Source organism: Bos grunniens, chromosome 26 (genome assembly GCF_055505025.1).
Source record: "Bos grunniens cultivar Pamir isolate PY7600 chromosome 26, Bosgru_T2T1.0, whole genome shotgun sequence".
Lineage (NCBI taxonomy): Eukaryota > Metazoa > Chordata > Mammalia > Artiodactyla > Bovidae > Bos > Bos grunniens.
In genome coordinates this window covers 18,706,550-18,733,650 of record NC_141190.1, presented here as the reverse complement: position 1 = coordinate 18,733,650, position 27,101 = coordinate 18,706,550, and the positions used below count along the sequence as shown (strand labels likewise).

Sequence of the window (27,101 nt, the reverse complement as noted above, 5' to 3'; positions counted from 1 at the left end):
ACTTTCACTTTTCACTTTCATGCATTGGAGAAGGAAATGGCAACCCACTCCAGTGTTCTTGCCTGGAGAATCCCACGGACGGGGGAGCCTGGTGGGCTGCCGTCTATGGGGTCACACAGAGTCGGACACGACTGAAGCAACTTAGCAGCAGCAGCAGAGGTCAGGAGCCTGAAGTGGGTCTTACTGGGTTAAAGTCAAGGTGTCAGCAGGGCTGTGTTCTTTTCCGGAGGTTGTAGGGGAGGAACTGTCTCCTCTCCTTTTCCAGCTTCTAGGGGCTGCCTACATTCCTTGGCCCATGGCCCCTTCCATCTTCAAAGCAATCACAACATTCTACCTTTAATTCTACCATCACATCTTCTCTGACCCACCTGCTTCCCTCTTCTTTTAAAAAAATTCTTTTTCATTGATGGTAGCTGGGCATGGACATTCTCTAGTTGCAGTGAGCAGGGGCTACTCTCTAGTTGAAGTGCTCAGGCGTCACACGACAGCGGCTTCTCCTGTTATGGAGCACAAGCTCTAGGGCACTTGAGTTCAGTAGTTTTGGCTCATGGGCTTAGTTGCCCCATGACATGTAGAATCTTCCTGGACCAAAGATCAAACCCATGTGCCCTGCATTGGCAGGCAGATTCTTGGTCTAACCACTGGACCACCAGGGAAGTCCCGTCATCCTCTTGTGATTACATTGGGCCCATCTGGACAATCCAGGATAAACTGCCCAATTCAAGAGTCCCTTAATCCCATCTGCAGAGTCCCTTTTGCCATGTAAGATAACATATTCACGAGCTCCAGAGCTCAGACCGTGGACATTTTTGAAGGGCCATTATTTTTCCCACCACAGGGTGTTAGGCTCTGTAAGGACACTATGCAGGTACCCTTCGATGTGCTGGGTGATGGAATGAAGGGAAGTCACAGCCTGCTGAGCTCCAGGCTGTGGTGACCCTGCCAGGATCTCCCTCACCCCACTCCCTGCTGGTCTGTCACGCAACCAGCAGCCCAGCCATCATCTTTCCTACTTCCCCATATGTGATTTACAGAGAATGTACAGGGCATGTCTTTCATGTCCCAAGGCAAATTTTTGAAAATCAATTTTATTGTGGTATAATTGTGTGTGCGTACATGCTGTCGCTCAGTTGTGTCCAACTCTTTGTAATCCTAAGGACTGTATCCAGCCGGGCTCCTCTGTCTATGGGATTTTCCAGGCAAGAATACTGGAATGGGTTACCATTTCCTTCTCCAGGGGATTTTCCCAACCCAGGGATCAAACCTTGGCCTCCTGTGTCCCCTGCATTGTAGGTGGATTCTTTACTGCTGAGCCATCAGTGAAGCCCTATAATATAATTAATTCACTCATTTAAAAAGTCCACTGGGTTTCTTTTTTTTCCCCACACCACGGCATGTGGGAATCTTAGTTCCCCTACCAGGATTGAACCTGTGGCCCTTGCAGTGGAAACTCAGAGTCTTAATAACTGGATCACCAGGGAAGTCCCTGTCCATTGAATTTTGACAAGTATATATATACCCATGCAACCACCACCATAATTAATATATGGTATGTGTGTTTACAGTTTGTTTTGCTATTTTGGTGTACAGTTCTAAGATCTGTGCAGATGTGTGTAACCATTACTGCAATTAGGACATTGAGCAGTTCCATCGGCCCCCAAAATTCCCCCGTGCTCGCTTTTGTAGTCACAGCCTTCCCTCTACCAACTTAACCTTTGGCAATCACTGATCTGCTATCTGAGCCGATGGTTTTGCCCAAGGCAATTTCTAATCATGATTACCTAGGTAGACATTTTATTAAAAATAATTGCAACCTACACCAACCTATGCCCTTAGCACAGAGAAGACAGGATGGAAAAGATGACTGAAGATATTCATCAGGACTAGCGGGGTCCCCTGGCTGCCGCTGGACTAGTTTCTGCTTGCTTGCCAAAGGAAGTCAATGACCCTGTTTACCTCCGTCAGAAAATCACACAGCAGGAGTGAGGGAATCAGCTGATTTGGCATTTTCAATGGACTTCAAAGTTGAAAAAGATCTGTGGCCTGCACTGGAAGGATGGTGAAGACGCGATAACTTCACATCCGCTAGTAGGCTGCGGTTACAATTACAGAGAAAGAACTAGATCAAGTACCAGATACAACACAGACTTTGTCTTATTGAGGTGATGTGCACATAACATAAAATTAGCTATTTCGAAGTATACAATTCAGTGACAGTTGAATATACCCACAGAGTTGTGCAACCTCTACTATCAAGTTCCAAAATCTTTTCAGCACTCCAAAAGGTAACCTCGCACCCTTTAGCAGTCTTGGCCCAGGCCTAAGCAGCCACCAACCTGCTTTCTGCCTCTGTGGGTTTACCTCTTCTGGATATTTCCTGTAAGTGGAATCCCAATACACCACCTTGTGTTTCTGGCTTCTCTCACTTCGCGTAATGTTTTTGAGCATAATGTAGCACATCATCACTTCCTTTCTTCTTACGGCTGAGTAATATTCCATTGTGTGGCTACACTGTTTAACTAGTCATCCATTAATGGACCACAGCACAGAACTTGCTTTTTTTAGGCTTAAACATCTCTAAAACTATTTCTGCTTCTCAGAGCTTCATTCCAATATCACCCCCAGGGTCATGCGATGAATTTTCCCATACACATTCTTATGTAATATAACAATTTTGTAAAGAAGGGATCACCCTCCGTTTTACAGATTCACAATCTGAGGCACAGAAGGATGAAGTGGCTGGATGCAGGTGGGATTCCAAGCCTATAGTCCCTCTCTCTTCATCCCTGCTGGCGTCTCTGAGTGCAGACGACTGAAAACAAAGTCCATGTGGAAAGCAAACTCCTTGTGAAGAATTTCAATGCAGTCTAAACAAATGCAGAAAATCCTTGAATTCTGTGTCCTTCCACGGGTGATGCTGAATACCCTCCATGTCTCTTTCCAGGCAGACGGCCAGCGTGCCAGGCACACAGCTCTCATCGTTTCCCTTTCTGATACCCTCTCATTACTTTTAATTGCATCTGAGTCTCTCTAGCATCTTGTATTTTGATTCCTAATCCAGGGCATTTCTCTGCCTCCCACTGATCCAGCGCCGCACTTTCCTCTCTCAGAGCTCTCCAGAGAAGTGCCCCCAGGAAAATGGAGTTGGTCTCCAGTAATGAATTCCTCTCTATAATGAATAGTATAATATCCGAGTCCCGGCATATTTACATAGCAATCTCCACACAAAAGCAACATTACAAAGGGAAGATTTTTAAAAGAATGCCATCTCAGCTCTATTTCCTATAGTACTAAGAGCACTGTGGGAATTACCCTGACAAGAAGACAAAAACCGACTTCCAGGGATGCTGGGTTAGAGACAATAGCTACACCAGCCCCATTAATGTTTAAAGTCAATGGAGCATAAAGCTGCTTTTCTCTACTTACAGGCAGGCATCATCTTACAGAGAGGAAGGAAAAAAATTTACCATTTAACTCTGCTGAAATCCATAAGACCTCCCCTAATTTTCATTCCCCTTGAAATTCTCTCTAGTAAGTGTCATCAGAATGAAAATGAGACTCCTCTCTCTCTGGGGGCAACGGCTTTCAGTTTGCATCCATAAAGTATATGAAGAGCCCTCCACAGAGATGCAGGAGGAAGTCTGCACGTTGGGAAAGGATCTGTCACCAAAACCTGCAGAACTAGTTGTGGGGTCACAGCTTGGGATCTGGGAGGCTTTGGACTGACTTCAAGCAATCCTAGGTCCCATAAGCAGGAGGCAGAATTCAGGGACCAGTCAAGTTCAAGGAAGTAATGCCTTGGGGGTACATTTTACTTAGTGGGCTGCAAGGGGGGAAATTTTACGTGAATGTATTAGCTGTTACCCTGAGGGAATGGCTGGAGTTAAGCCAGACCTCTGTTAGTAAACCACTGGACCTAATCCCACATTACTTTGGTAATGCCTGACAAAGCCTGTTCCCATTATCTCATTTGATCCTGAAAGCAATCCTCAGGGGGAGGCAGGGCCAGGATTATTTTTTTCCATTTTACAAGTGTTTTCACTTGTAAACTGATTTGCCAGAAGCCACACACCCAGAGGTGGCAGGAATTTCAGGTCTTTTTTTCAACTGATCATAGTATTCCCAGTCACACCCAGACCTTGCAGCCTTCAGCTTACCCAGCAGCTGGGAGCTTATCAGGGAAGAGCTTGTATCTATAGTACCCAAACACCTCTGGCCCAGTGAAGAAATATAGCCCTGCCTGTATTCAGCTGTGCCTGCAGCCTCAGGGTGGGAGGGTGTGGCATCATATTATCTCCCCACACTAGTAACCAAAATTAATCCAGATGGATTTGAAAAAAATCAAGACACTAGGAAAATCTCAGGAAAATAGAACTGAATATTTAATAACTTTCTGGAGGCCAGACTCTAAATTTAGCATTGTAGTAAAAGTTTCAAAGGAAGGGACTTTATATAGATATGACTATTTTAAAAGTTTAAGTTTTAGTGAAAAGTAAAAAACTGCACAGGGCCAACAAAAACGGAAGAAAGAGTCACAGCAAAATATGAAAGAGAAGAGTTAGTTTCTGGTACGTAGAGGAGTTATGCAAATACAAAAAAAAAAAAAACTCAATAGGAAAAACTTATGAGACAACTATTCCCCCCAAAAAGAAGTACGTTGGTTAACATTTAGAAAACTCCTCTACCTAAGTAAGATCAAATACAGAAATGAGTTATCCATATCACTTACAAAACCAGAAAAAAAGTAACTATAATACTCGTGAAGGCACGGTGAATACCATATGCTTACAACATGAATGACGGGAGAATAAATTTACCCAACTGTTGGAAGGAAAGCAATTTGGTACATTTATCAGAAACCTTAAAATATCCATATCCTTTGACCTGAATTTCCATTCCTGGCAATATGTTCTTAGGAGAGAACCAACACACAAAAAATTTCTGCGCACAAAAATGTTAATCACATACTTATTTACAACAGTGAAAGAAGGTAAACAGCAAACGTTAAAAGAGTTGTTTAATAATTCATGGCACAGTCATTTAATAGAAACTTACGTAATCATTAAATGTTCTCAAAGCGCAAGCAATAACACGAACACCATTTATGGTGTAATGCTAGTGGGAAAGTGAATAACGTATACGAATGGCTGTTTGCATAACACTTTTAATAGAAAAAGGCTGGAAAAGAAAAATTCTAATATGTAAACCATGTTTGAGTTCTATGATTAGAGTTTTTTTTTTTCTATTGCCCTATATTTCTATTTAAATCTTTTTTTTTTTTTTTAATGAACAAAGTCAGTTCTTCTTTAGCCATACGGTGGTGCGTCTTTCTCTAGCGCTGTGCCTGAGGGCCGGAAGCCTGGGCGGAGGGGGTAAGCTCATAGACCCCACCTCAGTTCGATTAGGCCCGCCAATGCGACGTCGCCCTCCCTAGCCCCAATTTCCCCAGCCCCACCCTTTCCGAGCCGGCTGACCGCAGGGCCCGCCCCTCCCCCACCACTCCGGGTTCGGGTGACTGCGGGAGCGCGGGGGTGGAGCAGGGCCGGCCCTAGCCGTGCTGACACGTGGGGAGGGAGGAAGCGTCCGAGGAGGAGGGCTTGGGTGTGTGTGTAGGTGTGTCCGTGAGTGGGAGAATCCAATACAGGCCGCCTCAAGAGTCTTCATTTTCTTGTGCTGCTGATCGGGCCAGGGAAGTACGAAGTTCTCCCCACTCCCGGAATCCCCTCCTAGGCAGACACCGAGCGCAGACACAAGAAGGCTCCGGCTGCGTCCCTGCCCTTCCCGCGACTGCTCGCGCCGGGCCGCCTCCTCGCGTTTCCCCCCCTCCCCGGCGCGGTGGTAGGGCCCGGCGGCGACGTCACCCATTGTTTACAAATCAACCTGAGCCAGTAGGATTCCGGCTCGCGCGGCTGCAGGCGCGCGGCGCGAGTGCCTGGCGGGCTCCGGTTACCTCCTCGGCCTCGGCTTTGGCCTCAGCACCGCGCCCGGCTCCGCCACGGCACACCGAGCCCCCGGGACAGCCGAGCCGCCAGCGACTCCCGCACAGCTCCGGGTGCCGGCGCGGGGGGCCATGCCGTGCCGGAGGGAGGAGGAAGAGGAAGCCGGAGAGGAAGAGGAGGAGGAGGAGGACAGCATCCTACTGCTGGAACAGTCGGTGACTGTGGGCGGCTCGGTTGAGGTAGACCGGCTGGTGGCCCAGATCGGCGAGACGCTGCAGTTGGACGCGGCGCAGGACCGCCCTGCCTCCGCGTGTGCGCCCCCGGGGCCGCCACTGCAGCCCCCGCGGCCCCCGGCGGCGGTGAGAGCGGACAAGGCCCGCGCCCCAGCGCAGCCGCTGCTTCTACCGGCCGTGTCGGTCGAGGCTGGGGGCCCGGCGCCCTCGGGGGCCTTGCGCTGCGCCCTCGGGGACCGCGGCCGCGTGCGGGGCCGGGCTGCGCCCTACTTTGTGGCGGAGCTCGCCACTGGAGCCAGTACATTACCCGGGCCGTGCCGGCGAGGATGGCTGCGGGGCGCTGTCACCTCCCGCCGCTTGCCACAGCGACGGTGGCCCCCAGCTGGGGCGCGCGCCAACGACGACGACCCGCACCGGCTTCTGCAGCAGTTGGTGCTCTCGGGGAACCTCATCAAGGAGGCCGTGCGGAGGCTCCAGCGAGCAGTCGCCGCGGTGGCAGCCACAGGCCCCGCGGGTCCCGCCGGACCGGGGGCCAGCCGCAGCCGACCAGATCCTGTCTCCCTTCAACCCTCCGGCGCTTTGCACTGACCCAGGGCCCCTGGAGGAAGGAAAAGAAGCTGCTGCGCGGACCCTACGGCGTCCTACTTACCCCAACCTTGAGCTGAAGCCGCCGTTGCCGTTCTTGGAGCGATCGCCTAGACTGCAAGGAGGCGCGTGGGGAGAGACCTCAAGCCGAGAAGTTAGTGGCCCCGGCGAGGCTGTCGGAGAAAACTTGAGCGTGGAGAAATACGCGGGCCTGGGCGCGTTCGTGTCGCGTGAGAATTAACCTCGGCCCCAGGGACCTGGGACAAAACTGGGAGACTATGGCAGCTATTTGCATCAACTTGTACCTGACTTAACCCTTGGGGATGTCGTGTGCTAGGATTGTTTAAAGATTCGGCTTCAAGGGGCGAGAATCATGAGGGCTTTATAACAATACTTGAAAACTGATGACTCGAATACATTTTCTTTATTTTCCGGTGGAGGAGCTTAGTGAAAATGGTGCTACAATCGCTGTGCAAAGAAATTCCAGAGAAAAGAATGTAAAAGCTTGGTGGTGGGTGGGTGGGTTGGGATGCCAGCCCCCTTACTCTCCCATCCTCATCCGGTGACTGACTGACGTGGGAGATGGGAACTCCAGTTGTCTGGGGCAGGGAGGTGGAGAATTTTGAAGGTGGGTCGACTTGGATGTGGACTTTTAAATGCCTTGACCTTGCCACCTGTGATTCAAGGTCATGGTGTGCTGTAGGTGGAAGACTGTGGGGTTCCTGGGAAAGCTAACTCATCCCTGTGTCTGTCTTTTCTTTTGTTCCAAGAAGAGTCCTGTTTATGCTTTGCTACCTCTTGGAGCGGACATACAGATGTAAGGAGAATTACTTGTTTTTTTCCGTGCTTTCTTTCTATCCAGAACTCCTCCTGCGAGGCCACTCTTAGCCATGCCCTGAGTTTTCTCAGAGACAGTCATAAACAATCCTTGAGTCTCTCCTGTCCTCCTGCTTGGCCTTTCTTCTTCCACCCTTTCTGATGTGCACTGCATGGATGAGACCCTGGCTGTTTGTCTGCTCTATTTTGGCCCTCCGTGGAGCCATGAGCCTGAGTCTCTGAGGGTCCTCGCCTCTCTGTTTCCTCTAGGCACCAGCTTTTTGTGAGTGACAGAAACCGTGTTTTAAATGTGACTCTCCAAGAGGAGAAACTGCTGGCTTTACCCATATGAAACTTAGGAAACTTGAGGGCGCTTTAAATAAGGTGCCACCTCCAAACTTTAAGGGAGCTAAACTAACTTTTTTAAAAAAGATTCAATGGCTTGCTCATCCTTCAGATGTAGCTGTTGACGTACACTTCGCACCGGAGTGTCTGAAATTGTGGTGGTCCTGATTTCTAGGATTTCTTAATTAAAATGTCTGCTGAATAAATTGGGTTTTTGTTTTGGAGCATGGTTTGGCTTTTTGGTGGAAGGTGGGGGGAAAGAAAAGCACATAGGTGACACCTTTCCTAATGAAGTTATAATGGAGAGGGCCCTTGGGGGGGTCGAGGTGGGAGGTGGAGACTGGTGGAGCTGCAGTCCAAGAGTGCTTCTGGGTCGATAATTCACAAGACACAAAAATTCAGTCCAGGTTTTAGAAAACATGCTAGGTGGGCTTTCAACTCCTTTTGTGGAATCAAAACATAGTCCAGAAACTTTCTAGGCTGGAGGGAGGACAGAGGCCAAGTGATTTGCTGTACCTGAAAGAGGGTGGAGGAAGGTGAGTTTTCTGAATTTTTTGTGTTTGAAGAATGGGGAGGGTATAGACAGAGCCTCACTATTTTCATCTTTGAGACTTGACTCAGTCTTGAGCTGTGACCTAGAGAATTCTGACAATAGGGTTTTATAGCAATGTCCTTGGTAGTTGGTGTGGTTTGAGCAGGCAGAGTTCAATTCATGAAAGTGGCCCTCCTGGATCCCCTGCTCTCCATCCCATCTTCCCCTGGCATGGGCCCCCTTCCCCCAAGAAAGCCTTACTTGGTACAGCCCAGCTCTGCTGACTCGCCCCAGGGGCACCTGTCCTGCCCAGCATTTCCCACATGGGCTGCAGGGGAAGGCTAGTGCTCAGTGACTCAGTTTGACTCAGCCCTGCTGCTCGCCATGTGTGTCATACCAGGTAAGTGACAGCTCTGCATTTTTCTTCTCTCATTTATAAAACAGTACTGCTAAGTGTAATGAGGACCTGAGATGTCTGGAACACTTAAGGGCTGAAAAAATGATAACTGTTGATTCTTATCACCACTGCACCTTCTTCTTTCAGCAGGCCCCTGTTTGTCTCTTCAATGTCCTCCACATGTCCTAACACTTAAGACACCCCTTAAAAAAAAAAAAAAGACACCCCTTGATCTCCACTGTGATCATTGCCACCTCTTTTGCTTCCGTATTTTTTAAGTCCCTTTTCCTGAACGCCTTCTAGAAGGCCACCTCCACACACCTTCCAAATGATCTGTCTCTGCTATTATCATTACGGGGGTTGGGACTTGACACATGTGCCAGGTACTGTTCGTTACGTCACGGCTTTATTATTCGTTATGATGTAGGCACTATTTTCTCCATTTTATAAATGAAGACACTGAGGTCCAGGAGATTAAGTGATTTGCTGAAGTCACCACCTTTTAATAAGGAGCTGGGGTTTGAACCTAGGCACTCTGGCTCTAGGTTCTCCTGCTGTCCTTAATCAGGGCGTCCAGTCATGCGGTGTACTACCTCCACAAGATGTTTTTGACGGCATTTTCTCCCATGTTGGATTTATTAAATTCTTAAGAGCCTTGAGAATTTAAGCCTTAAGAACCTTGACCCAATAAATACCTCAACCCTGCAGCATCACCATTCTCACAGAGTTTTCTTGCAGGCCAGCCACATACACGCAAGGCGCTAGGGATCTGGGATGATGCAAGGTTTCAGACATCCTGGAAGAGCCTGCAAACAGGTTTGGGGCTGAGACCTTCACATAAGTTAATAGGAATTGCGTTAAGAGAGGCACAGATAACCAATGGTAAATGGCTGCTCTTTTTAGAACCTTCTGTCTTCTGTAAGATGAGGGCATAAGGCCAAGATGGTGAGGTCTCACCCGATGCAACTGTCTTCTGCATCTGCAGCATGGCCTGGAATGAAGTTAGACTGGTGACTGGACCAAAGGACCTGAACATCTGCAGGCCCTGACAAAGCAAGGTAGAGAAGGAAACCGCCCCATTCATGCAGAACTCTGCCAGGGACCTTTAACAAGATGGCCCTTCACTGTTGACACTGGGGAGAGGTAGGAATCGGGGGTGGTAGAACAGAATCTGAACTCATGGCTCTTAAGTCAAATCTCTTAACCTCCTTTCTGAGCCTACCCACACTTTTCCTCCTGAACCTCAGCCCCAGCTACTGATCAACCATTTGCAAAGGCTGTAGAGAGCTGAGTCCTGGCTCTGGGCCTGGGAAAGGGTCTCTGTGCAAAGGAGGCAATGGCCGTTTCACGTGTTGCAGCTTGGGCTAGCCCATTCCTAGTACTTGGCCCAGGGGTGATTGTGGCTGGCATATTCCCAGTCCCTAGGAATAGGTAGAACTAAGGACATGGACATGGGGCAGAACTGAGACAATTCTATCTGCTCAAGGAGCCGAGGCCTAGGTTTCCCTGGTAACATTCTGCAAATCTTGAGTCCAGAAGGACAAGGGCAATAGGGAAGTTGTAAGAAGCTGGTTGTGTGAGTGTGTGGTGGGGGGTTGGGGTTGATTAGGTGTTTCATGTGGGAAGTTACAGCAACAGCAGCCCGCTGCCTCATCTATGATTAGGAGTTGGAAGAGCGATCAGGGCTGAAGATAAAAACTAGGTGCTTAGTGCTAGGATGGGTGGATGGAGCCTGGGAGACACTGTCGGTTGGGAAGGAAGAACACCAACCAGTATACATAGCACTTACCAAGTGCCAGACTCTGTTCTAAGCACTTTACAAAGGTGAAGAGTAGAACCTAGAGGCCAAGGGAGGCTAAAGGGTGAACTGTAAGGGATAGTTGGGTGTGTGTTATCTGCATACATGCACAGGTGCACACACAGAAACACATGCAGAGCTATAGGTACGTGATCTCTATATACCTTCCATGGTCAGGTCCAGAGTATGTGGAATCAGATCTTGCTCAGTGGCCTTCACTATCTTTCTTTAATCCTGAAGTTATTCCACTTCTCCTTATCAGCACCATTAAGCAGTGTGTTTTGAACATCTACACTGTGAATCCTTGCCCTGCTTAACCCTGCTGAAGAGAAGTCCTATTTATGGTGAATTTGGAGAAAGGTGGTGATGTCTCTGGTGTCAGGGGAAGATTTTCAGGAAAACCTTGGAAACCGAATCTAATTCAGACAGTAAAACAGAAATGGGCAAAAGGTAGGGCAAAGGTAACAAGGTGATAACCAGCTTGTCATTCTTTTTTAACCCACCCAAATCAATAAGTCAAACAAACTCCCTGAACAGCCTATCAATGGGGGGTGGTGAATTTTACCTCCTGTGAGTCAGTTGAGGAGGGGGAGTAGTTAATAAGCTCCTTGATATCAGATTTAGATTTCATTCTGCTGTAGAGTATGGTACAGAGAAGAAAGACTCGTTCACACAAAAACATATCCAGTTTCAACAGCCAACTGGTCCCCAGCCTCTCTGTGGTAGGATAGTGTGTGACTTAGAGTGCTATCACAGGGGACATCCTCCTCTAAGGTCCCCTAAGCCCTGCTCTTCAAACCTATGCAGACTGAGCACCCCATCCCTTCCTATCTCCTTTAGAAGCCTCATCCTTTATAGCGTCTTCCCTTTAGTTCCTTCCTTTCCATGTCCTCTATCTGCATTTGGACGAGTGCAGGTCTTCCCTGCTTTAGCAAACCTTCCCTTGATTCTCATTTCCCTTTTTAGTTGCTGTCTGTCTTACTTCATCCTCTCCAAACTCCAGACACCACAATTCGTCGTCTGTGCTCCAAGCACTCTCTTAGCCTCCACAAGTCTGTTGAAATTGCCCATTTGTTTGCTTTGCAAATATTTACTGAATGCCAATACCCAGGTGTTGTTACTAAATGCAGCTATGTTTCAGGCAGTGGCCTAAACATTTTTACTATCATTAACTCAATGAATCCTCCCACCCCAATGAGGCAGGGACTTTATTATTATCAGACTTGGAGGTGAGAGAGGTGAAGTAATCTGCCCATGATCACAAGAAGGAGCTTTAAAAAAAACAAAACTAGGATTGTGACCCAGGCAGAGACTTCATTTTAACAGCTACCTGCTACTGTGCTGAAGGCTATGCGTTTTCTTTCTGAAATGTGTCCCTTCTTGTCTTTTCCTTTCTCTCTGAGCCCAGACCCTTATCTCTTGTTGCCTGGATGCTATATAGGCATCCAACCGACAGTAAAGGCTCCCTCTCCACCCCAGTCCTTCCCCCACATTGTGTCGCCTGATAATCTGCCTGAAAATTGTCAGTCCTGCTGTCAAAGAATAAAATAATCTCTTTGGAAAAAGAAGACATTCACATATGAGCCCCTGAGATAACCCTATAATGACAGTAAATAAAATGAAGAGTGAGAACAAGATGAACTTGAAGATCACCCCCTGTTGAAGACATTGCCTTTTTCTCAGTACAAATTGTAGGTGGGAGTGGACAGGGCAGGCACGAAGACCTTCAGCTGAGCGCTGAATTTGAATTAGAAGGGTTTCTGATAGGAATGGTTGGGAAGATCCTCTGAAGAAGGGAAGGGTTATCCACTCCAGTAGTCTTGCCATGGAGAGTCCCATGGACAGAGGAGCCTGGCAGGCTACAGTCCATGGGATCACAAAGATTTGGGCACAGCGGAGCGACTCACACTTTCACTGATGGGAATGGAGGATTTAAGCATCTGTGTCCTCCAGATGCTCTGCCCACAAACCCTTTCCTTTGTTAACATTCCCTACTGCCCCTACTGTACAGGTCTCAGTCCTGAGCTGTTTTCAAGTTTCCATTTGAAGAAGACCTCCACCCTCTTCCGATTAAATCTCTTCTAGGCAATGGCAACCCACTCCAGTACTCTCGCCTGGAAAATCCCATGGACGGAAGAGCCTGGTAGGCTGCAGTCCATGGGGTCGCTAAGAGTCAGACACGACTGAGTGACTTCACTTTCACTTTTCCTTTCATGCATTGAGTAGGAAATGGCAATCCACTCCAGTGTTCTTGCCTGGAGAATCCCAGGGACGGGGGAGCCTGGTGGGCTGCCATCTATGGGGTTGCACAGAGTCGGACATGACTGAAGTGACTTAGCAGCAGCAGCAGCAGCAGACAAGTATTCCCTTCCTTACCCTGCCCCAGTTTCAATCCCTGGATTGGGAAGATCCCCTGGAGAAAGAAATGGCAACCCACTCCAGTCTTCTTGGCTGGGAAATCCCATGGACAGAGGAGCTTGGCAAGCTACTGTCCGCAGGGACGCAGAGTCAGACACAACTGAATGACTAAACCTACCCACCTACCTACCTACACTTCCTTTAGCACTTTATGCAACAGGAGTGCATGTTTAAGAAACGTCTTATCCTCGGATTAGATCAATGCCTTTGAAGAAACAGATTGAAGAAGTCACTGAGAGGCAAGATTTTTCCACAAAAGACTTAAAGTAGTAATCTTAATGGAGTAGCTTCCAGGAATGATGTTTTGCTATTAGAGTGAAATTAGAGATCTAATTTCACCTTCACTCAGTTCTTCAAGGCAGGGGCTTTTTTTTTTTTTTTTTTACTTTTATTTATTTGGCTGCACTGGGTCTTAGTTGCAGCACACCAGATCTTTTAGTTGCAGCACATGGGATCTAGTTCCCTGACCAGGGATCGAACTCAGGCTCCCTGCATTGGGAGTGTGGAGTCTTAGCCACTGGACCATCAGGGACATCCCAGTGTAGGTGCTCTTCTTACCCCATTATGCATATGAGTTAATGGAGATGACTGAGGTTAAGGATCCTGTCTGAAATCACACCCTAGCAATGCAGAGCTGCCTGCACAGCCCACGCTCTTATCTATTACACCTCCTGGGAAACACTGTTATGGGCAGGTCATTTGTTCTGTCTTCAGTTATGGTCGGAAAACCAGGAGGAAGCGCTGCATGGGAGAGTTTTGCTGCTTTGCCTGCACCAGTGTCCTCAGTGTTCAAATGGAGTGTACCTCAGAGGGGAAACCTCTCTGTGCTTCCATCTCTAAATGAGGCTGTAGCACTAGAACACTGAACGCTGAGCTCTGCCGGGGCTGACATTCTGTGATTACTGAGCATTGTGGAAGGGTGTGTGTGGTGGGGAGCTAATTGAGTGAGTTAGTAATTTGGTTGCCAGGGTAACTCTTTCCTGATTGGAAGGAAGGGATCACAGGGTTTGACACAGACTTTGCTGGATAGGAAAGTGGTGTCTGATGTACTCTCCATGTTTCTGCTTCTGAGCTGGAAAAGGAAAGAGCAAAAAAATGGTAAAATTGAATTCAAATATTGTAGCATTTATACCTAATTTAGAATGAAATCTTGGGGTGGCAGACTTTGGAGTTATTTGTGAAGTATGGCTTTCTTTTCTCCAAGTCACTTATTTGTCAATTTCTGTGTTTTAGTTTATTTAGTATTTTTTTTTTCATTGAGTTTATAGCTTTGGTCTTTTATCTTACCCAGGCTGTTTTCTGTGGACAGCCGTCTTCATAGGATGCTGAACGTGAGAAAATGGTTACCGCATACCTAGCTTTCCCTAGCTCAGCCTAGGTATCTGGGGCATGGTTTTCCATGATTCCAATGGCAGGATCATCACGTTGGACAGCTGCAGGGGTGTCATCACATTATTGTATATGTAAGTAGTTGCGCAGTGAACAGTATCGGACTGTGTGTGATAGCATCAGGCTATTGGAAAGAGGACTGAACTGGGAACCCAAAGACCTGGTTTCTAGATTCTGTCAGATATTGGACTTTGTAAATGACTTTCTAGGTCATTCTGCCTTGCCCCCTTCCAACTATTTTTCCACCTATGCCACTCAGTCGTGTCTGACTCTTTGTGACCCCATGGACTGTAACCTGTCAGGCTCCTCTGTCCATGGGATTTCCTAGGCAAGAAGAATACTGGAGTGAGTTGCCAATTTCCTTCTCCAGCGGATCTTCCTGACCCAGAGATTGAACCCGAGTCTCTTGCATCTCCTGTATTGGCAGGCGGATTCTTTACCGCTGTGCCACCTGGGAAGCCCCTTTCTACGTATAAAATGGTCTAATTTTTTAAAATTATGTAAACCCTGACTTATCCCCAGAAAGGTCTTGGGGGTGACTAGTAAGACCTTGCAGCATTTTAAAAAATGGACAGTGACAGTTATAGGGTTGTAGTGCAGTTAAGGCTTCCCCAGTAGCTCAGCTGGTAAAGAATTCGCCTACAAAGTAAGAGACCCCAGTTCAATTCCTGGGTTGGGAAGATCCCCTGGAGAAGGGATAGGGCTACCCACTCCAGTATCCTTGGGCTTCTCTGGTGGTTCAGACAGTAAAGAATCTGCCTGCAATGCAGGAGACCTGGGTTCAATCCCTGGGTTGGGAAGATCCCCTGGAGGAGGGCATGGCAACCCACTCCAGTATTCTTGCCTAGAGAATCCCCATGGACCGAGGAGGCAGGCAGGCTACAGCCCATGGGGTCACAGAGACAGATAGACTGAGCCACTAAGCACAGTGCAGTTAAAGTACCTCATGGTAGGCATTAGTTTTCTCCAGTACTCCTTTTTGAAGAAGGGGATTGTATTACATGAACCCTATAGTTGAATCTAGCCTTAACCATCTTTACAAGAAGCCAGCATGGTTTGGGCAGTGGTATTGAATCATGGCCAACTTGACCCTGGATTGCTCCTAACTCTGACCTCCAAGAATACCACCCATGTTAAGAAGCAAGGACCTTAGGGCTTCTCCAATGCCAGGGGAAGTTGACCGATGATCAGTTTCCTCTTGCTCAGTGCCTGGAGGTGATAGCCCACTGCATTATTGGAGCCCGCCCCCCATCCCTCTTCAGTTTGTATTAGAGCCTCCAGAGTCACCATTCTCTTGCTGGGTAGCACAGGACTGACTCCCCCACAGCCCTTCCTGGGGAGGTTGAGGGAGATGGCTGCCTTGGTGTACTCTGCAGTTACCATTAGGGTCTGTGTGTGCATTTGGAGGGAGAGAATGAGGAGGTATAAACAATAGGCATTGAGTCCAAAAGGGAGTTAGGAAATCAGGGTTCTAAATCATGTAGCATTCTATCCAGAAAGCACTCTTCGGATCACAGCGTGCCCTTGTTTCATGACAAACCAAGGACGCAGTCGATTGGCTACCAAGGGACAGTCCTGGGAAGGAAGGGGTAGGGACTAGACTATTTTATCTCCAGGATGTGCCAGTCACAAGGAACTCATTTTCTTATCATCTCATTTTTCATCTGTTATACAAATGGGGCAACTGAAGTCCATAGAGGTTAAGCAACTTGTCCAAGGTCCCCATTTAATAAGGGGACTTGAACTCTGGATGCCCTGTTGTCCAGCATGGCTTCTTCCCGGAGGAAACAGACTGAAGTAACTGAGAACGGGAGGGATAGAGATGGGCTGCTGGGGAGAAACTGTGAGTAAATGTGCCAAGGGCAAAGAGAGGAGTCCCTTCATACCCCTCCCCGCCCCACCCCCCCCACCCCCCCCCCCCCCCGCTCCCCCAGGCAGCTTTCCCACTACACCTTTGCACCCTGAGTACCCCCTAACCAAGAGCTGACCCCAGCTCTTAAAGGGCCACCTTGTGGAACAAGTCCACTTAATGACCACAGTAGAAAGAAAAAAGCGATAAGCTTTCCAATCTGCAGTGACTGACTGATCTGATGTCCTTTGCTAATACAGTCAGGGGCAGCTTCTCCAGCACTGACTAGTAATCCAGAAGCTCTAAGGTTTTAGTGAATGGGACTGGTCCAAATCCTGACCTCACTTTCATTTAATTTCATGCCAGCACCAATACACACCCAGCCGGCGCAGACCCTAACTAGGGAGCTGCTCAGACACAAAGGCACTCTAATTACCATCCACAAGCCAGGCCTGACAAGGATTTCAAGTGTTTTCATGTTTATGGAGATCAGAGAAATGTGTTCTGTGCATCTTTCCCACCGCCGCCAAGTATAAAATAAAACCAAACAAAAAACCCAACACATTTATTAAAAACAGATATTTCAGTTAAGTTAACATCCTATAATCAGGATAGCCACAATTCCAGACACTCCGGTGCGAAGTGTAGGTATGTCAATAGCCACATCTGGATGACGAACATGCCATTGAATCTTATAAAACTAAAACATCAACAATACCGTCTTAGAGCCTTTAGACTGCGTTAACATTATGTTACGAGCACTTCACCAGGTTCACAATGGCAAATTCTGCAGCTTCTCCATTCGGAGGGTCACATTTTTTTACTCGGTTTCCTTCACTTACAAAGGCAAGCTGGCATGGCTTGGGGGAGGGGCAGAGGGAGGAAATCAACTCCATCTATCCAGGGAATTGCAGCTGTTATTGCAAATGGCCCCGGAGAGCCCATTATAAGCTGCTGCGCTAGGCTGTGTGTCCCTGGAGTGCCCCATCACGTGGTGTCTCCCAGCCCCCAGCCTGCGCCCCCAGGAGCGGCAGCGCCACCAGCTAGAGTTGGACAGCAGAGCGGAGGGGAAGAGGAGGGACTCGAGGCCACTTCTCCGGGCAGTTTCCGTCAAAGCCCGGGGCGCGGCCGCCCGCAGGAGGCACCGGCGCCTAGCACGTCGCCACCTCCCTCAACCCGCGGTGGCAGCGGTGCCCGTGTCCTCAGGAGACTCCAGCACTTGCAAAACACCGCGTACTACTCCCAGTACAGGCAGAACCGGGTGACTCTGCCCTGCTAGAGCCCCGCAATCTCGTTTGCGCCCAGGAAATGGTGACCTTGAACCCGAGGAGGGGCGGACAGACTGTGAAAATACACATTTAAGAGGACCGCGGGTTCACTCCGCGCCCTCATCTTTCCCCAGGACCTCTCACCCCCACGTCCAATTAGCATCCCGGGCGCTCCGCCTTCCCCCGCTGCTCTGAGAAACGCAGACAGTTGCAAAGCTGGTGGGGGTGGGGGTGTGCAGAGAAAAGGTTACTTCTGTTCAGTTCTCCAAAATGTCCTTTCACGGTGCCGCGTGTTTTATACTAAGAACAAGCACCTCAAAACACACGAGATACGTTTGTTTTTTTTTTAAAGTGTCGTAAAATTTCAAGTCTGGCAGTTTGAGGTACTCCCTTAAATGATCTACAAATGTTCCCCTCTCTTAAAGTGAATCAGGAACCAGCCTTGGAAAGGTAAAGCAAGTAACTGGGATCATCCTTGTCCTTTGGGCGCTCCGCGATCCTGAGAAGCTTGGACTCCGGCCACATGGTTGCCAGGTTGGAGGACCCCAGAGGCTGCGTGGAACTGCACGCTGCGCCACCAGGGCTGGTCACACCAATGAGGAGTCCTACTGACTGCGAGCTTGGGGTACACTTTGTAATCTTCCTTCAGTGGGACCAACGAAGTCAACCACGTCGGGGCCCTAGACCTCAGTTCCCGCGAACACATTCTCAATTTTTCGATTCCTAATCTTCATATAAGGTATTTTCCCGTTTCCAGAAGTGCGACTTCACCAGTTTGAGTAGAGATATAGCCCTCAGGGGAACCCCTTGCCCTTCAGGCAGAGAGAGGCTCGCGCAGTGGCCACTCTCGAGGTGTTAGCTGCCGGGGACTAGAACGCTGTCGCCTGTTCTGAGCTGCGCCCTCCTCCCGGACGCGCCGGGGTCGCTGCAGGCCGCGCGAGGGCTGCGGGGCGAAGGGGGTTCATGCACTGGGGCCGACAGAGGGCCCAGGAGCTGGCGCTGGGGGAGCTTTGCGTGCAATTGCAGCCGTCGCGAATGGAGCCTCCGCACGGCCTCCTTGATGAGGTTCCCCGAGAGCACGAGCTGCTGCAGGAGCCGGTGCGGGTCGTCGTCGCCGTTGCGGGCTGGAGGCTGTAGCCCGCGTCGGTGCTGGAGGCGGCGGGAGGCAGCGGCGTCCCGCAGCCAACCTCGCCGGCAAGGGCCCGACAGGGGCTGCGGGGAACCCCGTTTGTCTGCTCCCAAAGGCCCATCAAGGCTGGGCTGAGGGGGCAATGGGGACAGCGCGGTGGGGCCTGCGGCGAGCTCCGCCACAAAGTAGGGCGCAGCCCGGCCCCGCACGCGGCCGCGGTCTCCAAGGGCGCAGCGCAAGGCCCCCAGGGGCGCCGGGCCCCCAGCCTCGATCGACGCGGCCGGTAGAAGCAGCGGCTGCGCTGGGGCGCGGGCCTTGTCCGCTCTCACCGCCGCCGGGGACCGCGGGGGCTGCAGTGGCGGCCCCGGGGGCGCACACGCGGAGGCAGGGCGGTCCTGCGCCGCGTCCAGCTGCAGCGTCTCGCCGATCTGGGCCACCAGCCGGTCCACCTCAACCGAGCCGCCCACAGTCACCGACTGTTCCAGCAGTAGGAAGCTGTCCTCCTCCTCCTCTTCCTCGCCGGCTTCCTCTTCCTCCTCTCTCCGGCACGGCATGGCCCCCCGCGCCGGCACCCGGAGCTGTGCGGGAGTCGCTGGCGGCTCGGCTGTCCCGGGGGCTCGGTGGGCCGCGGCGGAACCGGGCGCGGTGCCGAGGCCGAAGCCGGAGCCCGGGCGGACGCGGAAGCCGGAGCCCGCCAGGCACTCGCGCCGCGCGCCTGCAGCCGCGGGAGCCGGAATCCTACCGGCTCGGGTTGATTTGTAAACAATGGGTGACGTCGCCGCCGGGCCCTACCACTGCGCCGGGGAGGGGTGCTCCGTACATTTGGGGGCCGGGGCAACCTCTGGGCAAGAGTCCTGGGTGAAGCCTTGCTGCCTCTGAGCTTTACATCTCTGAATGCTGTCTGCGGTGGGAACTGGGGAGCCGATCTTCGCTCTCTGAGCCTGGCATGATTGACATTTCCAGAAGATGGACACCGGCGTGGCCTCTGTTGGTTTCTTCCACACACAAGCACAGACACTTACACCCACACACCCACACACTTCTCTAGGCGCGTCAACTTGTCTGGTTTTGGCATTTATGCTTTTGAGGTTAGGGATGCCGGCATTTGGGAAGTGATGGCAGCGTGAGTGAGGCAAGTAATGGAGAGAAGGCGTCAGGCTAGGGATCTGTCTGGAGATTAGGGAAACGAGGCTGACAGATGAAAAGGAAGAAGGGGACCCTGTGGTGCGATGGGGGTGGCGGATTGGAAATTGGCAAAGAAAAGCCACTGATTAATGTTGTTTTGATCGGGAGCGTGGGTATGTGGGGACCTGGACAGAGACTGTAGAGGAGGTTGCTCGTCTTGGGAGGAGCGGCGAGCTAGAAAGTTCTTTTAAGAGTGACTCAACCCAGTAGGGGAGTATCCTTTCTGAGGTGGGTAGCAGGAGAGGAAAATAGTCAGCTATTTGGATGGAAATGGAGACAGGGCCATGGTAACCCTCCAAGATATCCTGGTTGGTTTAATGATTAACCAAGACTTCATTTTTTAAAAGAGAGATAGAAAACGATTCTTTATCATCGTATTGTTTGGAGTTTTAAAACCTGTAAAAATCCCAAAACCCCTCAGGCCTAACTTCTGAACATTGGGGAGGGATAGTAACAGGGTGATTGAAATATTCCAAAAAGGGATTATGGTAATGGTTACACAATTCGGTAAATTTTCTAAAAATCATTTATTTTTAAAAATTTTATTTTTAATTTAATCATTGACTCAATGGACATGAGTTTGAGCAAATTCCAGGAGATAGTGAAGGACAGGGAACCCTGTCCTGGAGTTCATGGAGTGTTCTGGAGTTCATGGGGTTGCAACGAGTTGGACGTAACTTAGCGACTGAACAATATCTTATTGAAGAATAATTGCTCTACAATATTGTGTTGGTTTCTACTACACATCAACATGAGTCATCCATAGATATACATATGTCCCTTCCCTCTTGAACCTCCCTCCCACTTCCCACCCTATCTCACTGCTCTAGATTATCACAGAGTGATTTGAGTTCCCTGAGTCCTACAGCGAATTCCCAATGGCTGTTTTATATATGGTAATGTATATGTTTTCATGCTACTCTCTCCATTCGTCCCACTCTCTCCTTCCTCCATGTGTCCAAAGTCTGTTCTCTATGTATGCGTTTCCATTGCTGCCCTACAAATAGATTCATCAGTACTATTTTTCTAGATTCCATATGTATGTGTTAATATACAATATTTATTTTTCTCTTTCTGACTTACTTTACTTTTTATAATAGGCTTTAGGTTCGTGCACCTCATTAGAATGGACTCAAATGCATTCCTTTTTATAGGTGAGTAATATTCCATTGTGTGTATGTGCCACAACTTCATTCGTCTGTCAGTGGACATCTAGATTGCTTCTATGTTGCTTCTATGTCCTAGCTATTGTTAATAGTGCTGCAATGAATGTTGGGGTACATGTATGTTTTTCAGTTATGGTTTCCTCAGGATATATACCCAGTAGTGGGATTGCTGGGTCATCTGGTAGTTTTATTCCTAGTCTTTTAAGGAATCTCCGTACTGTTCTATTAGTGGCTGTATCAATTTTCACTCCCACCAAAAGTGCAAGAGGTTTCTGTTTTCTCCACACCCTCTTCAGCTTTTATGGTTTGTAGACTTTTAAATGATGGCCATTCTGACCGGCGTGAGGTGATACCTCATTGTGGTTTTGATTTGCATTTCTCTAATAATGAGTGATGCTGAGCATCTTTTCATGTGTTTATTAGCCATCTGTGTGTCTTTGGAGAAATGTCTGTTTAGGTCTTCTGCCCACTTTTTGAATAGGTTGTTTGTTTTTCTGGCATTGAGTTGCATGAGCTGCTTGTATATTTTGGAGATTAATCCTTTGTCAATTGTTTCCTTTGCTATTATTTTCTCCCATTCTGAGGGTAAAAACTCATTTAAATGAGAGAGTTTTTTGCATGTAAATTACATGTCAATAAAGCTGTTTTAACAATTAGCCACAAAGTACACACATACAAACACAGAAGCCAGGCAGTAGAGAACTACTTTAAAATATGGAGCAGGAGACTAGCATTATTTGGAAAAAAACTGGAGCCTGGGAATCCAGGTAAGTAGAAACAAGGGTCTTTGTGGGCAGTTCCAAGATGATAATAAAAGGAGCAAACCTTTAAGGAGGAGTGGGATGGAGGGAAGAGGTGGGAAGTTGTTAAAAAAGAGTTGGGCTTATTTTTGTCAAGTTTGGAGGGAAGAATGTGAGAATAAAGGAAGAGGCAGTATGAAGAAAGCAAATGAATTTTTAAATCTTGGAATTCTGGACTTCTACAGGACGTCTTAAAAATCATCACCTTATTTTAGTGGATTCCTTAGGATTTTCTGTATACAAGATCATATCATCTGCAGACAGATGAAGGTTTATTTCTTTCTAATCTGGATGGCTTTTGTTTTTCCTGCCTAATTCTCTGGCTGAAACCTCTAGAACAAGGTTGAAGAGAAGTGGTGAGGGCAGACATCCTTGTCTTGTCCCTGATCTTAAAGGAAAGTATTCAGTCTTTTACTATTAAATATGATGTTGGCTTTGCTGCTACTGCTAAGTCACTTCAGTCGTGTCCGACTCTGTGCGACCCCATAGACGGCAGCCCATCAGGCTCCCCCGTCCCTGGGATTCTCCAGGCAAGAACACTGGAGTGGGTTGCCATTTCCTTCTCCAATGCATGAAAGTGAAAAGTGAAAGTGAAGTCGCTTAGTCGTCTCCGACTCTTCGAGACCCCATGGACTGCAGCCTACCAGGCTCCTCCGTCCATGGGATTTTCCAGGCAAGAGTTCTAGAGTGGGGTGCCATCGCCTTCTCTGGATGTTGGCTCTAGGTTTTCATAAATGGCCTTTTGTCAGGTTGGGGATGTTCCCTTCTTTTTCTCATTTGTTGAGCGTTTTTTATTATGAATGGGTCATTTCTCTTTACTTGAGTTATAATTGACGTATACCTTATGTAAATTGAAGACATTACCTCATTTATAATCATTAGTCATTTGAGAGTGGTCAGCGCAGCCAGTTATTAGCTATAATATTCTGAACTTAATTAAAATTTTAAAATGAAAATAATTAGCAGCAGTTTAGAATTTTTGTTTTGATTTTTTTGGTTCAAAATATTGTGAGTCTCATGCATCGTTCTGTATGTGAAAATGGTACAACCACTTTGAGAAAAGGTCTGGCAGTTTCTTACAAAACTAAACATACCCCTGCCCTATGATATAACTCTAAAGCTAGATATTTACCTAAGAGAAATGAAATCATAGGTCCATGTCAAGGCCTATAGCCAGATGAATATAGCAGCTTTATTCATAAAAGCCATAAATTGGAAAGTGCATAAGTGATTTATCAACAGGCAAATGGATAAACCATAGCACATTCACATGATGATGGTGACAAAATAGTCTTCAGTAACAAAGAGGGCTGGAGTATCGCTACAGGCAGTAACATGAATGAACCTCAAAAACAGTATGGTAGTTGGACTTCCCTGGTGGTCCAGTGGCTAAGATGCCATGCTCCCAATGCAGGGGGTCCTGGGTTTGATCTTTGGTTAGGGAACTAGATTCCACATACCACAACTAAAGATTCTGCAAGCCACAGTGAAGACTGAAGATCCTGAGTGCTGCAACCAAGATCTGGTGCAGCCAAATAAATAAATGTTTAAAAAACAAAAACAGTATGTTAACTGAAAGAAGCCAGACAAAAAAGACCATATATGGCTTAATCCTCCTTATATGAAGTTCCAGAACAAGTAAAATTAATTTATGAAAACTGATTGCCTTTGGAGAGGTTGGGGCAGTAGCAGGGGCTGACTTGGAAGAGTCCTGAAGGAGATTCAGGGCATGGTGGGAATGTTCTGTATCTTGATATCTTGATTCCAGGTTTCCCAGGAAATTCATTGAATCCTACAGTTAGAATTTATTGTATGTAAATTTTACGTGAAAAGAAAAAACTGTTCACAAATATTGATTTCTAGTTAATAGACACACTTGAGTGAGGTATACTGATGTTTGCAGTTTATTCTCAAGTGCCCAAAACCGCGAGATGGATTGATACATAGATAGAAGGATGGTTAGGACAGGCAGGTATACGATAAAGCGTGTATAGTGACATGCTAATGTCACTGTGTAATCGAGCAATTCCACTCCTAGGTATATACGTGGGAAATTTGAAAACATAGTCATTCCAAAAGTTGTACCCAAGTGTTTACAGCAGCATTGTTCATAATAGCCTCAAAGTAGAACCACCTAAATGCTAAGTAGCTAATGAGTGGATGAATAAAATGTTATCTATTCATACAATGGAATGTAATTGATCATACAAGGTATGAAATACTGAATGTGCTACCGTATGGTGACCTATATACAGCATGGGTGAAAGAGTTGGACATGACTGAGCGACTGAACTGACTGATGGGTCAGCCTTGAAGACAAAAGCTAAAGAAACTAGACACAAAAGGCCACCTATTGTATGATTCCATTTATATGAAATTTCCAGAATAAACAAATCTGTACAGACAGAAAGTGGATTAGTAGCTGTCAGAGGTTGGGAAGAGAGGGGAATTAAGACTAATAATGGGCATGAGATTTCTTTTGAGGTGACAAAAATGTTCTGGAATTAGTGGTGATGTTTGTACTACATAGTGAATACACTTAAAACCACTAAAGCACACACTTCAAAAGTTTACACTTTACTTTATTTATTTACTTATTTTGCTGTGCAACTGTGGGATCTTAGTTTCCCGACCAGGGATCGAACCTCAGACCTTGCAGTGGAAGCATGGAGTCCTAACCACTGGACTACCAGAGAATGCCCCACAGTGTACACTTCAAAAGCCACTTTAAAGTGAGTTTTCTGTTATGTGAAGTATAGCTCAATTTTTTAAATGCTAAGAAATGTTAATGGTAGTATCTAGGTGCTGAGTAATAGGGTTGTTCACTATTAAATTCCTTCCAATTTATTGACAGTTTGGAACATTTTAGAGTAAAATGTTAGAGGAAAAAAAAATAAGCCACAGAAAGGGAGCAACTACTTTTGTGACTTCTTTTAGAATTGGCCAGGGCACAGGGGGCTCTGGGCTGACTGTTGCGAAGGAAGGCAGGAGGAAGTATTGTCTAATGTTGTCTAATGTTGTCTAATGCCTGACAGGGCAGTGGTGTAGATTCACAATCCAGTGTTAAAAAGATGTAGACAGCCTGCTGCGGGTTGACTACATTCTTGCCCACTGTGGAGGATTTCAAACTATATGGGAGGAGTAAGACTTGCGACTGTTTTTGAGGTCAACAGCATCCTTGAGCAATGGGCCTCGGAAACAGGAAAGCAGACACAGGCTTGCTCCTATACCCCTCCTTTCATTGCCCCCCAGACCAGAGGCTCTAGAAGCTGGGTTGGTCAGGGAGGAGGAATTTGTACAGAGAAAATTTAAGAGATTTAGGGGATTCACATTGAGATGCAAAAAGGTGCTAATGAGTTATTAAACACCTCTCTGTAGAGTAGCAGCTGAGAAAGCTGGAAACAAAGGGAAGGCAAAATTTGAAAATGTCTTAGAGGCTGCTTATAGGCTGGGAAAGATAACTGCCCACAGGCTAAACAGGGTGCTAGGAACAGTTAGGTCTGTAACTCAGTAGTTAAAATGGATTAAAGGATTGGGCTAACAGTGATGCAGTAATGTGGACTATTTTGCCATTTATAAAAGTAGAAAGGACTCAAGATTGGAAAAGTTTTGAGGGATGCGGCCCCGGGCGTGGAGACTTGAGTAGTGTACTGAGTTGAATAGGATCCCCTCCAAATTCATGGGGCTTCCCAGGTGGTGCTGTGTTAAAGAATTTGCCTGCCAATGCACGAGACACAAAAGATATGGGTCTGACCTGGGTCAGGAAGATCCCCTAGAGTAACAAATGGCAACCCACTCCAGTATTCTTGCCTGGAAAATTCCATGAACAGAAGTCTAATGGGTACAGTTGATGGAGGTCGAAAAAGAGTAGGATGTGACTTAGTGACTAAACAACAGCCACCACCAAATTTGTGTCCAATGACAATCTGTAAATGTGACTTTACTTGGAAACAGGGTCCTTGAAGATGTAATCAATTTAAGATGAGGTCAAATTGGATTAGGGTGGGCCCTCAACTAGTGACTAGTGTCCTTTTAAAAAAGGGAAGTTTGGGGACTTCCTTGATGGTACAGTGGCTAGGAATCCGCCTGCCAATGCAGGGGACATGGGTTCGATCCCAGGTCTGGGAAGATGCCACATGCTGCGGAGCACCTAAGCCCACACACCATATCTACGGAGCCCTTGCTCTAGAGCCAGTGAGCTGCAGCTACTGAAGCCCGAGCACCTAGAGCCTGTGCTCCGTCCACAGCAAGAGAAGCCATAGCAATGAGAAACTTGAACACCGCAACTAGAGACTAGCCCCCACTCACTGCAACTAGAGAAAGCCTTCCCGCAGCAATGAAGATCCAGCACAACCAAAAACAAATAAATAAATATTTTAAAAAGAGGGAAATCTGGACACAGAGACACACAGGAGGATGCCATGTATGGACAGAGGCAGAGGTTAGAGTGATGCTACCACAGGCGAAGGAACACCAAGGACTGCCAGCAACTACAGAAGCCAAGAGAAAGCTTCTCCCCGAGTCCCCAAGAAGGAACTGACCCTGCCAACGGACACCTTATTTATATCAGACTTTTGGCCTCCAAACCTGTGAGAAAACAAGTTTCTGTTGTCTTAAGTCACCAAGTTTGTGATAATTTATCACAACAGCCCTAGGAAACGAACGCATATAGTTTCGAGGAATTGTTTAGAATGTATAAGCTATGGAGAAGTTTACCGAAGATTGCTGGGGGTAGTTCTGAGACTCAGTGGAAAAAACTGAAGGACTGTGAGTGTCTCTGATGGATTTTGGGTTATGCTTGGCCCAGTCGGATCTGCCATCAGAACAGGAATAAAGAATGGAGAGATGTGGTCCTGGCTTATGCTTTCTCTGCTTCCCTGTGCTCAGTTTTAACAGGGGAGGCTGTCAGGATACACAGCAGTCTCCCTCTCAGTAGTTTAGGAGGGCTGTCCTAAGAATAGGGCTGCTGTGAGGGGACAGTTAAAAAAAAAGTCAGGGGTGGGGGACTTCTCTGGCAGTCCAGTGGTTGACTCTGTACTTCCAATGCAGGGCGCATGGGTTTGACCCCTCATCGGAGAGCTAAGATCCTACATGACGTGAGTTGTGCAATCTAAATACATTTTAAAAAATAGAAAGAATGAAGAGATGAAAAGACAAGGAGCCATTACACTCTCATTGTATTTTGATCATAGGTAAAAAGTGGCCATGTAGGAACACATCTCTACAGGGACTATTAGGGTGATCCTACATAG

The 27,101-nt window shown here is 47.7% G+C and overlaps 2 protein-coding genes, 1 long non-coding RNA gene and 1 other non-coding gene across 4 annotated transcripts; 3 read left to right on the top strand and 1 right to left on the bottom strand.

The window, feature by feature from the left end:
* Positions 1-5,004: 5,004 nt before the first annotated feature.
* FRAT2 (FRAT regulator of Wnt signaling pathway 2) lies at positions 5,005-8,142 on the top strand. The gene has a single exon (XM_086379377.1). The coding sequence runs from the start codon at positions 6,071-6,073 to the stop codon at positions 6,758-6,760; it is 690 nt and encodes a 229-aa protein (XP_086235503.1). The 5' UTR covers positions 5,005-6,070; the 3' UTR covers positions 6,761-8,142.
* Positions 8,143-16,851: 8,709 nt separating this feature from the next.
* On the bottom strand, positions 16,852-19,430 carry FRAT1 (FRAT regulator of Wnt signaling pathway 1). Its single transcript, XM_086379376.1, has one exon. The coding sequence runs from the start codon at positions 19,250-19,252 to the stop codon at positions 18,425-18,427; it is 828 nt and encodes a 275-aa protein (XP_086235502.1). The 5' UTR covers positions 19,253-19,430; the 3' UTR covers positions 16,852-18,424.
* Positions 19,431-20,645: 1,215 nt separating this feature from the next.
* On the top strand, positions 20,646-22,808 carry LOC147344120 (uncharacterized). The gene is made up of 2 exons (XR_015155873.1): positions 20,646-20,779; positions 20,984-22,808. It is a non-coding gene; the product is annotated as an uncharacterized LOC147344120 (long non-coding RNA).
* Positions 22,809-26,697: 3,889 nt separating this feature from the next.
* On the top strand, positions 26,698-26,830 carry LOC147344119 (small Cajal body-specific RNA 11). Its single transcript, XR_015155920.1, has one exon.
* Positions 26,831-27,101: the final 271 nt, after the last annotated feature.